This window comes from Salmo salar, chromosome 03 (genome assembly GCF_965601325.2).
Source record: "Salmo salar chromosome 03, fSalSal1, whole genome shotgun sequence".
Classification (NCBI taxonomy): Eukaryota; Metazoa; Chordata; class Actinopteri; order Salmoniformes; family Salmonidae; genus Salmo; species Salmo salar.
In genome coordinates, this window is record NC_138293.1 from 54,775,684 (window position 1) to 54,788,898 (window position 13,215).

Genomic DNA, 13,215 nt, shown 5'->3' on the forward strand with positions numbered 1-13,215 from the left:
GTTATATGCTCACCCAAACTTATCCTTTAAGCATGACACATAATTTAGTCAAAAAGTGATGTCCCTTTTCGCAAAAAAAAGGAATGCCAAGTATGTCACAGCCCTTTTAGTAACACCGGTTTAAGCATGAGTCTACTGTCACTCCCAAAGTCTGAAGAGGCTTCGACTCATTGTCTCCAAAACTTTGTTTGCGCTCATAATGAAAACATTACGCTATAAAGTGAGGTTCAGTCTAAAACAGTTGCTCAAAGTAACAGAGAGCAGGGCACATACTTCAAGGACTATCTATGTTGAAGACCCTTACCCCCATTTGAAGCAGCTTCATAATTTTTCAACAAACAATGAACCTAGATAGTAGCTGTGACAAACTGATAGAGCCTGTTTTGGCATACATTTTAGGAAAAAGGGGGTCCTGTTCTCAAACAACTGGAGAAGAGGCACTACCTTACATACTAGGCCAGGAAAGACCAGGGGCTGTATAAATCAGTGGAGGCTGGGGGGAGGAGCTTCCCCGTCCATGTAATGTTATTCAATGTGATCGAAAAGGCTAAACTGATCCTAAATCGGCACTCTTACTCTGAGAGGCTTGATGCATACTGCCCCAGAAGACCTAAGCTGTGTTTGAATACCCATACTAACATACTGTATACTACATACTTAATGAGTACATACTGCATACTATATACTATTAGTTCATAGGGTTCCCGAATGGCGCAGCGGTCTAAGGCACTGCAACTCAGTGCAAGCGACGTCACTATAGTACTTGAAAATAAGAATTTGTTCTTAACCTGTTGAGGACAGACGTTCCACTAGCGGAACCCTGTTCCGCCTGCGGAACCCCTAGCCAACAGCCAATGGCATCGCACGGCGCAAAATACAAAACCAACTAAAATACCACAATTCAATTTTCTCAAACAATCAACTATTTTACACCATTTTAAAGATAAGACTCTAGTTAATCTAACCACATTGTCCGATTTCAAAAAGGCTTTACAGCGAAAGCAAAACATTAGATTATGTTAGGAGAGTACATAGACACAAATAATCACACAGCCATTAGCCAAACAAGCATAAATGTCACATAAACCCAAACCACAGCAAAATGCAGCACTAACCTTTGATGATCTTCATCAGATGACAATCCTAGGACATTATGTTATACAATACATGCATGTTTTGTTCAATCAAGTTCATATTTATATCAAAAACCAGCTTTTTACATTAGCATGTGATGTTCAGAACTAGCATACCCACCGAAAACTTCTGGTGAATTTCCAAAATTACTCATGATAAACATTGACAAAATACATAACAATTATTTTAAGAATTATAGATACAGAACTCCTTTATGCAATCGCTATGTTCGATTTTAAAATAGCTTTTCGGCGAAAGCACATTTTGCAATATTCTGAGTACATAGCTTGGCCATCACAGGCTAGCTAATTTGACACCCACCAAGTTTGGGGCTCACTAAACTCAGACTTACTATTAGAAAAATTGGATTACTTTTGCTGTTCTTCGTCAGAATGCACTCCCAGGACTTCTCCTTCAACAACAAATGTTGTTTTGCTTCCAAATAATCCATAGTTATATCCAAATACCTCCGTTTTGTTCGTGCATTCAGGTCACTATCCGAAGGGTAACGCGCGAGTGCATTTCGTGACAAAAATATTCAAAATATTCCATTAGCGTACTTCGAAGCATGTCAAACGCTGTTTAAAATCAATTTTTATGCTATTTTTCTCGTAAAATAGCGATAATATTCCAACCGGGCAACGTTGTATTCATTCAAAGGCTGAAAGAAAAAAATGGAGAAGTCTCGTGAACGCGCATCTCAAACTCACCGTCCCCAGGCTGACCACTTACAAACAGAGCTGTTGGACTTTTCCCAGAGAAAGCAGACACCCCATTCCACTTTCTGGCGGCTTTAGAGAGCCAATGGAAACCTTAGAAAGTGTGACGTTACAGCACAGATGCTGTAATGTCGATAGAGATGCAACAGAAGGACAACAAATTGTCAGACAGGGCACTTCCTGAATGGAATCTTCTCAGGTTTTGGCCTGCCATATGAGTTCTGTTATACTCACAGACACCAGTCAAACAGTTCTAGAAACTTTAGAGTGTTTCCTATCCAAATCTACTAATTATATGCATATTCTAGTTTCTGGGCAGGAGTAGTAACCAGATTAAATCGGGTACGTTTTTTATCCGGCTGTGAAAATACTGCCCCCTATCCCAAAGAAGTTAACTGACTTGCCTAGGTTAAATAAAGGTTACATTTGAGTATACTGTAAAAGAACTGTAAACTTTTAGTTGACCTTACTAGCACTTTGATTGTCTACCAGAAGCTGATGCTGTTGATATGCAACCTCTTGCTAGCTTGTTAGCATAACAAATTACTAGCTAGACATCATACGATTTCAGATGTGTTTGTAAATTCAATCTGGAGTGCCAGAGTACGCTCTGGGCGTTTGTAAATTCAGAGCGTTGTCAGATTGTCCGTTCATAAATTCAAAGTGTTTTGCTCTCTGAGCATTCAGAGCCCATACTGGACGCTCTGGCCGAGGAGTAGGGTTCATCCAAGCGTTCTGACCTCACAATGGCAGTCAAGCACCCAAGCTAACTGGCTAACTTTGGCTAGCTTGCTAGCTACTTCCAGACACAAATGAGAGAACACTTCACTCTGACCATTTTACTCACCCTAGCAGAGCTGGTTAGGCTGCTTTCATGTTATCCAGAGCATTGGTGACTGTAACTGTGGTGCTGGCAACAATTGAATTACTCTTTTTTTGCAGACATTTACTGACACCGGTTATATTCAATGGGTGTTACGTTTGTAAATTCATCAATTAATCTGCGCTTTGGCACACTCAGATGAGAGTGCTCTGAAATCGGAGTAGATAGCCAGAGCAAATTAACTATGTCCATTGAGAACGAACAATGACTATGCCACTTAGCTAAGCCTGATCTCTTAATAGCCAACTAAATTTATGTTAGGTAGCTAGCTAACATAACGGTACATACTACTGTAATGATATGCTATGCGGTTCGTAAGTATAGCGTTGCTAAAGAATTGTAACGTAACTTATTTGAAAATTAATTACATCGCTGAACATTTTCTTAACATTTGTCATAGCTAGTTAAAGCAATGCAATTGTATTCACTCTCGTCGGACTTCAGCTGCATATTTTCCGACATTTTCTTAAAATCTGAAACCGTTGGGAGGCCACGCCCGTTTTCTGAAGAATTGCATTATGGGCCTTGAAAGCACGGAAATAATGTCAATTTTGGCTAATTTAGTACGACATCCGGGAACTTCTGGCATACTAACTATATCCATACTATGACCAATAACCATACTACATACTCCACTTACATCACAAATAGTATGGTTAGTGCAGTTAGTATGAGTATTCGAACACAGCTCTAGTTCTTATGAATACCAGTGATGTTGCAAATACAGGGATGTATTGAACAATAACCCAGCACCCTGAAAGCACCCTGTCAACAGTTGTGGAAGATCAGGTCATGTGAACTGAAGTTCTTAGGAAGGTTACTTTATTACTGTAGTCTTTGATTTTCATTAGCTGTAAAAAAAATTCCACTTCACAGTTTTAGCTTAATAACCCATGTATTGTTAGATTTATGTAGCTACTGATTTTGTGTAGTTATTTCTAGGCTAATGTAATCAACTTTGATATACCATTTGTCAACTACAATATGTCATTTGAAACCGAAAGGTCTATCATCAAATACCATTTCTACAAAAGCCAGCCTTTCTTTCTCTGTCCACTACTGTATTCCCATACATCATACTGAAAATTGAATTAATATGAAAAAAGTGTGATAAACCCTACATTTTTTTTTTTTTTACTGCATTCTGGAAAAGGTACATAATTAAGCTACATGTGCTATTGAAACATGTACTCTTAGAGAATGAAACAGAAGTTTACAGAACTGCGTCTCAAAGTTCCATTCCTTTTATATCCTAAATCAAATGTAGACATAGACTATTTATCAATTAGCCCAATATTAGAATGTGTTCAAATTCTTCCTATTTTCTTCTAAGGATATAACACACACACCTTTTTCAACAATAAGCGCTGTAGTTAGACCTCCACTGTAGCATTGCTTTTGACTGATACTACCGCTTTAGTTGTTTCCAATAAAATGTTACTTTGTAATAAACAAAGTTTAAAAAAAATTAACAGACAAAGATGAAGAGGTCAAGGCGAGAGCATTTACTCCGCCCAAAATCTGTCCGCGTGAGATAAGACCATTTATGTGTGGAGGTATATAACAGAGTATCAAATTACTTAAGGATTTTGATCGAATAGAAGTTTCGTAATGTTTAAGCTTTTACAAAAGCTTTTACAAACGCCGACATGTATATTATATGTTGATGCAAGTTGCATTCCGGCAACTTTGAGAAAAACGACATTTAGTTGTGTGTGTTGTTTACAAGCGTACCTGCCCACTCATTGGTTAGAATCTTGCCTGTCTTCAATCGCTGAACACATGTATTTCCATTGTTAGAGTGGTCACTCGTCTCTCTTGTTAATATAATAAATAATCTTAGCTTTGGGTCATGAGGTGTATGAGTGGGCTCGTCGTCAAATGATCCGCCTAGTTCCTGTTGAAATTCTAAAGGTGATTGGCTACGCTCTGTGAGGGTGGATTTCACTGACGCGTTCCGTTCAGAACAATAAATAGAGGGAACAAGGCTCCTTCCACTTCACAAGTCTGAGAAGACGCATGAAGAAGTTCTTGCTTCAACAGTGATTGAACGGAACTCCTCTGCCTTCGTCCCGCACTATAGAACATTTCGGATTGATAACATAACACTTACTTGAACTACAATAGCAAAATAGTCTGAGAAACCCTATTTTTGTACCTTTCATTTAGATATAGAAGAAAATCTGCCAAGATGGAGTCTCAGATCCGCCAGAACTATCACCACGATTGCGAAGTTGCAATCAATCGGATGATCAACATGGAGATGTTTGCCTCCTACACCTACACTTCAATGGTAAGGAGTCTACCAAGATGACCGTTTTGTTGATCTACCTGTGTATTATTATTCCTGGGCCTAAATGCCATTTTTCACCTGACATTTCTACTGGCCTAGACAATTAAAGAACCAAGAAATTTAGCTCCCTGAAGTTCATATTTGAGTTTTTACTTTGTTATTAAGAGCTTTCAGGTAGATATAGCATTCAAATGAAGCCGCGAATCTATCCTACATTGGACAGAGCGCGTAACAACTCCTTGACGGGTTACTTGTCAGGGTACCAAGTAGACTACGGACTAGACTGATTCATGCCTTTGTCATCAAGTTTAGTTGCCACAACAACAACCACCACACTAACCACCACACTTACGTTTATCCACCCAGGCTTTCTATTTCTCCCGTGACGATGTGGCTCTGCCTGGCTTCGCGCATTTCTTCAAGGAGAACAGCGACGAGGAGCGGGAGCACGCCGACAAGCTACTCTCCTTCCAGAACAAGAGAGGTGGACGCATTTTACTCCAGGACATCAAGGTGAGCCCCTGAGCATCGATAAACCCAGTTAGATTGTAGACTGATAGATAATGTCTTTACTCCATGGAGGAGAGTGTCTACAGCATTAAGTTGATGTAGAGAACCTGGAGTAGTTCTGAACATTCTGCCTCTAACCACTGAACTGACAGTGTGAGGGGTGTAACTCTGTTCACTTTATCCTAACCTTAATGTGTGCTAGTAGTCCCTAACACTTCTGTGTTCACTCTGTCCTGTGTAGAAGCCAGAACGTGATGAGTGGGGCAATGGGCTGGAGGCCATGCAGTGTGCTCTGCAGCTGGAGAAGAATGTGAACCAGGCCCTGCTGGACCTGCACAAGATTGCCTCTGACAAGGTTGACCCCCATGTAAGTTATAGTGGAACTGCACATACCATGTATTTATCACATAGAATACAGGTACTGTCCCAGGAGATGATCAGGTTGTTGTAGCTCTGATAACTAATGACACAAGATTCTGACCTGCTTCTTCACACGCACACAGTAGTCCACAGATGCACACTATACACACAATGCAGCTAATGCGTAAGTTTGCATAAATGGCGGCAGGTTGCTTAGCGGTTAGAGCATTGGGCCAGTAACAAAGGATGCTGGATTGAATCCATTGGCTGACAAGGTAGAAATATGTTCTGCCCCTGAACAAGGCAGTTAACCCACTGTTCCACATGATAATGTTATTTACAAGAAGAATTTGTTTAACTGACTTGCCTAGTTAAAAAAGCTGGAAACACTCTGCACTTATGCCATTACCACCAGGCTCTTGTATATTACTGTATCTACAATAGTCTGTAGTTATTCTCTTGTCTGACCTGTGTTTTCCCTCTTTAGCTGTGTGACTTCCTGGAGACCCATTACCTGAATGAGCAGGTGGAGGCCATTAAGAAGCTGGGTGACCACATCACCAACCTCACCAAGATGGATGCTGTCAAAAACAAGATGGCAGAGTACCTGTTTGACAAGCACACCCTGGGAGGCCAGAGCTAAACCACTTCCATCCCCAGGCTACGGCATCCAGCCTCAGACCAGGACTCCTGGCTTCTCTGATAGATCCTACTGGCTTTGTGTTTAGAGGGAGGGGAGAGTGTTAAACTGGTGCAGTGCAACACAGCTGTAACATTGTTGTTTTTGTTGACAACACTATTGTATTGGAGGCAAGGCGTCTTGTAAAACAATAAAAAGAAAAAGCATTGACTTGTAATGGATGTTGTAACAGTCTATTCAGGTTCTTTGCTCCGTCTTACTGAGCATCTCAATACCCAGTGATAAATACTGACAGTTGTAGAACTACTAGTGACTGAGGGTCATAACAATAAAAATTTAACATGAGGTTTATAAAGGACATTACCTGTCACCAGAAGGCACTAGTAAAATAAATGTTAGACATGTCAATTAAGGGCCCAACTGTCAACGTTTTACCCATAAGTGAAGTGGGTAACTAGTCAAGGTGGACCTTCACTCAGCATCTCAGGTCATTAGACGACCTAGAGGTAAATCAAAACCTTGCTTCCTGCTCGGTAAATCCAAATGGCGCAATTCTCTAGTGATGGTGAAGTTTGGCTCTTACTGACACACAACTAAATCTTTACTCATTTTGTTTCAGTTGGTAATACCCAATTGTTCCCCCTATCGCAAACTATGAACTGAATTCTCAAAATAGTAGTGATTCTACAAGCCTCTAAATCACCATAACCGGCTTATTGGAGCTGTCATAAGGTTGCAAAGCTACTGGTAATTTACCAAAATTACTGAAGTCTTCTGTAACAGGGAATCTAACTTCGGTAATTTATACTTTAACTGGGAATATTGCTATTTTTCATGTGTCCATATAGTGCATGGGATTCTAGTGGATAGACCAGATGGTTGAAGGGGAAAATAACCTTAAAGTGTTTTATCAACAATGGCATTCTCAAATCTGCAACTCATCCATTTTTCTTTACACAACTGCCACCAACATTTACAACCATGAAATATTGACATGGTAAAAATATTTTTCACTTTTTTTTAAATTAAATGTGATAGCATTCTTTAAGTTGGTTTACATTTAGGGTAATGTTTTGTGGCTTTGTCATTCTATTTTAAAGTATATTTTACATGTGATAAGGCCACAAGGAAGGCCAGAGAGTTGTGATAATTTGAAGTATCCAAAAAGGCCACTAGATGGCACCTGACTAAATGACATTCCTTGACATTTACCAACATTTCTTTATGGATCCCTATTAGCTGCTGTCAAGGCAGCAGTTACTCTTCATGGGGTCCAGCAAATTAAAGGCAGTTCTATACAATAAAACTAACATTACATTACTAAACAGATTTCACAACACATTAAGGGTTTGCCCTCAGGCCACTTCTCTACTACCACATAGCTACAACACAAAATCCATGTGTGTGTCTATAGTGCATATGGTATTGTCTGTGCCTATGTGTCTCTTCACAGTCCCATAAGCTGTATTTTTATCTAGTTTTTAAATCTTATTTTACTGCTTGAATGAGTTGCTTGATGTGGAATAGTAGCCATGTCATGGCTATGTACATTTTTAAATTTTAGTCATTTAGCAGACACTCTTATCCAGAGCGACTTACAGTAGTGAATGCATACATTTCATACGTTATTTTTTTTCTTCCCGTACTGGTCCCCCGTGGGAGTCGAACCCACAACCCTGGCGTTGCAAACACCATGCTCTACCAACTGAGCCACACAGGACCAGTACTGTGTAGTACTGTGCACCTCCCATAATCTGTTCTGGACGTGGGGACTGTAAAGAGACCTGGTGGCATGTCTTGTGGGGTATGCATTGGTGTCTGAGTTGTGTGCTAGTAGTTTAAACTGACAGCTCGGTGCATTCAACATGTCAATACTTCTCACAAATACAAGTAGTGATGAAGTAAATCTCTCCTCTACTCTGAGCAATGTGAGATTGACATGCATAATGTTAGCTCTCTGTGTACATTTAAGGGTGAGCCGTGCTGCTCACTCAGTTCTGGGCCAATTGTAATTTTCCTAAGTCCCTCTTTGTGGCACCTGACCACACGACTGGACAGTAGTCCAGGTGCGACAAAACTAGGGCCTGTAGGACCTACCTTGTTGATAGTGTTAAGAAGGCGGAGCAGTGCTTTATTATGGACAGATCGCTCCCCATCTTAGTTACTGTTGTATCAATATGTTTTGACCATGACAGTTTACAATCCAGGGTAACTCCAATAAGTTTAGTCTCCTCAACTTGTTACATTTCTACATTATTCATTACAAGATTTAGTTGAGGTTTAGTGTTTTAATTTTAGGTCCCAAATACAATGCCTTTAGTTTTTGACATTCATGTATTTAGGACTAACTTATTTCTTGCCATCCATTCTGAAACTGACTGCAGCTCTTAAGTGTTACAGTGATTTCAACTGCTGTAGTAGCTGATGTGTATAGTGTTGAGTCATCAGCGAACATAGACACATTGGCTTCACTCAGCGCCAGTGGCAGGTCATTAGTAAAGACAGAAAAAGTAAGGGGCCTAGACAGCTGCTCTGGGGAATGCCTGTCTCTACCTAGATTATGTTGGAGAGGATTCCATTGAAGAATACCCTCTGTGTTCTGTTAGACAGGTAACTCTAGATCCACAATATAGCAGGGGATGTGAAGCCATAATACTTACGCTTTTTCCAGCAGCAGATTATGATCAATAACGTCAAAAGCTGCAGAGAAGTGTTTAAAATATATTTTTTATGTTTCTGTATTAAATAATTTAACCTTTATTTAACGAGGCAAGTCGGTTACAAACAACTTCTTATTTACAATGACGGCCAACACTGGGCAAATTGTGCACCACCCATTCTCGAGTTTGTTGAGCAGAGGCTGTTTATGTTTTGGTTCTACAAAGCTGTGTCCATAATAACATACAACAATCAATTAATTGCATTCAATATATTTTTCTTCTCTATGCTGCCTGCAGCATGATCTATTTTGCCTGTGCGCATATGACAGACAGTTCTTGGTCGGAGCACATCACCAAAGGATTGCATATTAATCTTCCTGTATAATTCATGCGGCCAGTTGGTCAAACTAAGAACTAATATGAGTCACTCAGAAAAAAACAAATCATGAGTCATGACTCTTGAGTCAGTAAAAAGTTGTTCCAAAAGAATTAATTGTTCTTGAACTGCACGTCATTAGCCAGAGGTGACACCACAGGGTCCAAGGTGGTGTGGCAAAATGTGTAAGTGTCTTTTCTGGGGCGTAGAGTGTTTCCTGATCTCATGACCTGGTCAGGTTTAACTCTGGGTCCTATTCGTAGGCCATGACAAAATATTATTGTTTTAGGCAGCTTCCCTTTTTGTCTGTGCTATGACTATAGGACTGAGAGTTTTCTTGTCAGGTTATGTGGATTGGAAACACTCCTGGCCTAAGGTGGATCAAACTCTTTCAAACTACCACAAACCTTGCTCTTACTCATTATGAATCTGATACCAAAAGAGCCAGAGACAACAACTTCAATGGACAGCATACTCTTGTGTTTAATTAACTTCCATAGCAGGGATGAGCGTTATGCAAAGAAAAGTTACAATGTCTTTAAATATATATTTCCCTCTATGCATAATGTTAAGCAATAGACAGACAGGTTTAAATTTTATGACATAATACCTATTATTTGTTCATCTGACTACAGTGCTCTTCTACAATTATTCATTCTAGGAGATTTATGAAAGGCAGAGTTACAATGAAGACAGTACACGTTGTAATCACTTTTTTTATGCTCAAGTCATAAAAGCACTAAGCTATTGTTGTCCTGGTCTCCATCTGGTCCACCAGAGGTTTGTTTACTAGGGCTCACTATAGGAACTGATTTCCTGTAAAATCCAATTATTCAATCAATAAATCAACTTCTTTAAACATTTTAATTGAAAATAATATCCCCTTTTCATGAAGTAGATTTTATTGAATGTCATTCATTCTATTGCACTATTCTAACCGAACATGCATTACCAGTTCATATCAGTAGGTGTCACTATACACTAGCTAGTCGAAAAAGACTGATGCAATGATAGCTGCCTGTCTCTGTACATGTGAAAGTTTGGTTGTGTTAGCTAGAATCCATCAATTCATTCTTTCTGCATTAGCCATCTATGTGTTATGGTTGGACAAGTGTGTTTTTTAGCTTTTTTATTTTAAAGACAGTGAAATTTGCACCACAAACATTTGTAAATAACCACCAGAATTGGAATTAAAATAATATGCCAACAAACATTACTGGACTAACCTTTTCAGGAACTTCAATATACCTTGGATTTGGATAGCAGCAAGAGATCGTTTCATCTTTATCCTGTGCCAAACACATTTATTCAGTGAGTCTATTGATAAAAGTCACCTCGTCCGAGAGAGATTTACATGGTTATCAAAACCTCACGCCAAGGTAAGCCAACACGAAACACAGCCCTTATTTTAAGTGTTTCTAAAATCCTCTATGGGAAAAATGAATGGTGGAAAAATGTTTGGAACCATCACCCTGTTTGACGGCTAGGTTTTATAGGTATTATGACACCTCTACTATTAACACATAGAAAGAATCAGGGCAGCTAGGTGTCTCACTTCCGTTTCCGGTGACATGCATTGAAACATGGCTTTATTTTGCAAAATATCTGTGAATTAACAGACTTGTTTTCAAATAATTTTCAACATCACATTCAGGTGTGGGACGTTCACGGTCTAACAAGGAACAATAGCAGGTCTATTTTGCTCCAGCAGCTGGCATATTCTGTCCATTCACAATGAATCTGTGGGAACATGGCGGCTCTCAACACCCGACAACAGAAAGAGGTGATTGTTAGTGAGGAAATTACCCCCGACCAACCCTGTCTGTCTCCAGAAAATAGTACCAGTCAAAAGTTTGGACACAGCTACTCATTCAAGGGGTTTTCTATATTTTACATTGTAGAATAATAGTGAAGAAATCAAAACTATGAAATAACACATATGGAAACATGTAGTAACCAGAAAAGTGTTAAACAAATCAAAATATATTTTATTTTGAGATGCCTTGATGAGAGCTTTGCACACCCTTGGTATTCTCTCAACTAGCTTCATGAGGTAGTCACCTGGAATGCATTTCAAATAACAAGTGTGCCTTCTCTTTCTTTCCTTAATGCATTTGAGCATTAACATCCCCACAGCATGATGCTGCCATAACCATGATTCACTGTAGGGATGGTGCCAGGTTTGCTCCAGACGTGACGCTTGGCATTCAGGCCAAAAAGTTCAGTCTTGGTTTCATCAGACCAGAGAATCTTATTTCTCATGGTCTGAGAGTCTAAAGATGCCTTTTGGTAAAATACAAGCGGGCTGTCATGTGCCTTTTACTGAGGAGTGTCTTCCGTCTGGCCACTCTCCCATAAAGGCCTGATTGGTGGAGTGCTGCAGAGATGGTTGTCCTTCTGGAAGGTTCCCCCATCTACACAGAGGAACTCTAGAGATCTGTCAGAGTGATCGTCAGGTTCTTGATCCCCGCCCGGACCAAGGCCCTTCTTCTCCGATTGCTCAGTTTGGCTGGGCGGCCAGTTCTAGGAAGATTCTTAGTGGTTCCAAACTTCTTCCATTTTTGAATGATGGAGGCCACTGTGTTCTTGGGGACCTTCAATGCTGCAGACATTTTTTTGGTACCCTTCCCCAGATCTGTGCCTCGACACAATCCTGTCTCGGAGCTCTACAAACAATTCCTTGGACCTCATTGCTTGTTTTTTTTGCTCTGACATGCACTGTCAACTGTGGGACCTTATATAGACAGGTGTGTGTGCCTTACCAAATCATGTCCAATCAATTGAATGTACCATAGGTGGACTCCAATCAAGTTGTAGAAATAGCGCAAGGATTATCAATGGAACAGGATGCATCTGAGCTCAATTTCGAGTCTCATGGCAAAGGGTCTGTATACTTATGTAAATAAGGTATTTCTCGTTTTTGCAAAAATGTCTGAAAACCTGTTTTCACTTTGTCATTATGTCGTATTAGGTGTAGATTTATGAGGGGAAAAATGTATTGTATCCATTTTAGAATAAGGATGTAACATAACAAAATGTGGAAAAAGTCAAGGGGTCTAAATTATTTCCAAATGCACTGTATCATACTAAATGGAGGGATACAAATTGACATTCCAAATCCTACAAATTTCCCCTGAGGCCCTTGTGCACAGTCATTTCACAACATTTCTTAATGCAATCCGGGGAGAAACACACTTTGAAAGCAGCTTTCATGGCCACTGTTAAGAGGGAGATCCTAGCTTTCCATTACTACTACATTTATTTCTGCTCTTAAAAATATGTGAACTGCACCATTTTAAAACATGAGTTTTTAGAAACAGCTTGGTTTAGGCGTTACAGGAGGTATATGTGTCACGTCCTGATCAGTAATAGGGGTTATTTGTATTGTAGTTTGGTCAGGACGTGGCAGGGGGTATTTGTTTTATGTGGTTCGGGGTGGTTGGTTGTTTAGAAGGGTGTTTGATTTATTATTTCCGGGTTTTGGGCTATGTTATGTGTTTTGTATTTCTATGTTCATTCTAGTATTAGTATTTCTTTGTTTAGGTCATTGGGCGTTGGACTCTCAATTGGAGGCAGGTGTTTCCTAGTTGCCTCTGATTGAGAGTCCTATATATAGGTATGTGTTTGTGTTGGTAGTTTG

The 13,215-nt window shown here is 39.8% G+C and overlaps 1 protein-coding gene across 1 annotated transcript; it reads left to right on the top strand.

The window, feature by feature from the left end:
• The first annotated feature begins 4,688 nt into the window (after positions 1 to 4,688).
• Positions 4,689 to 6,756, top strand: LOC123741662 (ferritin, middle subunit). Its single transcript, XM_045714920.2, has 4 exons — positions 4,689 to 5,029; positions 5,396 to 5,542; positions 5,781 to 5,906; positions 6,387 to 6,756. The coding sequence occupies exons 1-4, from the start codon at positions 4,928 to 4,930 to the stop codon at positions 6,540 to 6,542; spliced, it is 531 nt and encodes a 176-aa protein (XP_045570876.1). The 5' UTR covers positions 4,689 to 4,927; the 3' UTR covers positions 6,543 to 6,756.
• Positions 6,757 to 13,215: the final 6,459 nt, after the last annotated feature.

Excerpts from the sequence above, each read along its gene's own strand:
- LOC123741662 (XM_045714920.2), top strand. The coding sequence starts at position 4,928 with ATGGAGTCTCAGATCCGCCAGAACTATCACCACGATTGCGAAGTTGCA. Across the intron at positions 5,543-5,780 it reads TTTTACTCCAGGACATCAAG|AAGCCAGAACGTGATGAGTG; the intron begins GTGAGCCCCTGA and ends TGTCCTGTGTAG. Across the intron at positions 5,907-6,386 it reads CTGACAAGGTTGACCCCCAT|CTGTGTGACTTCCTGGAGAC; the intron begins GTAAGTTATAGT and ends TTCCCTCTTTAG.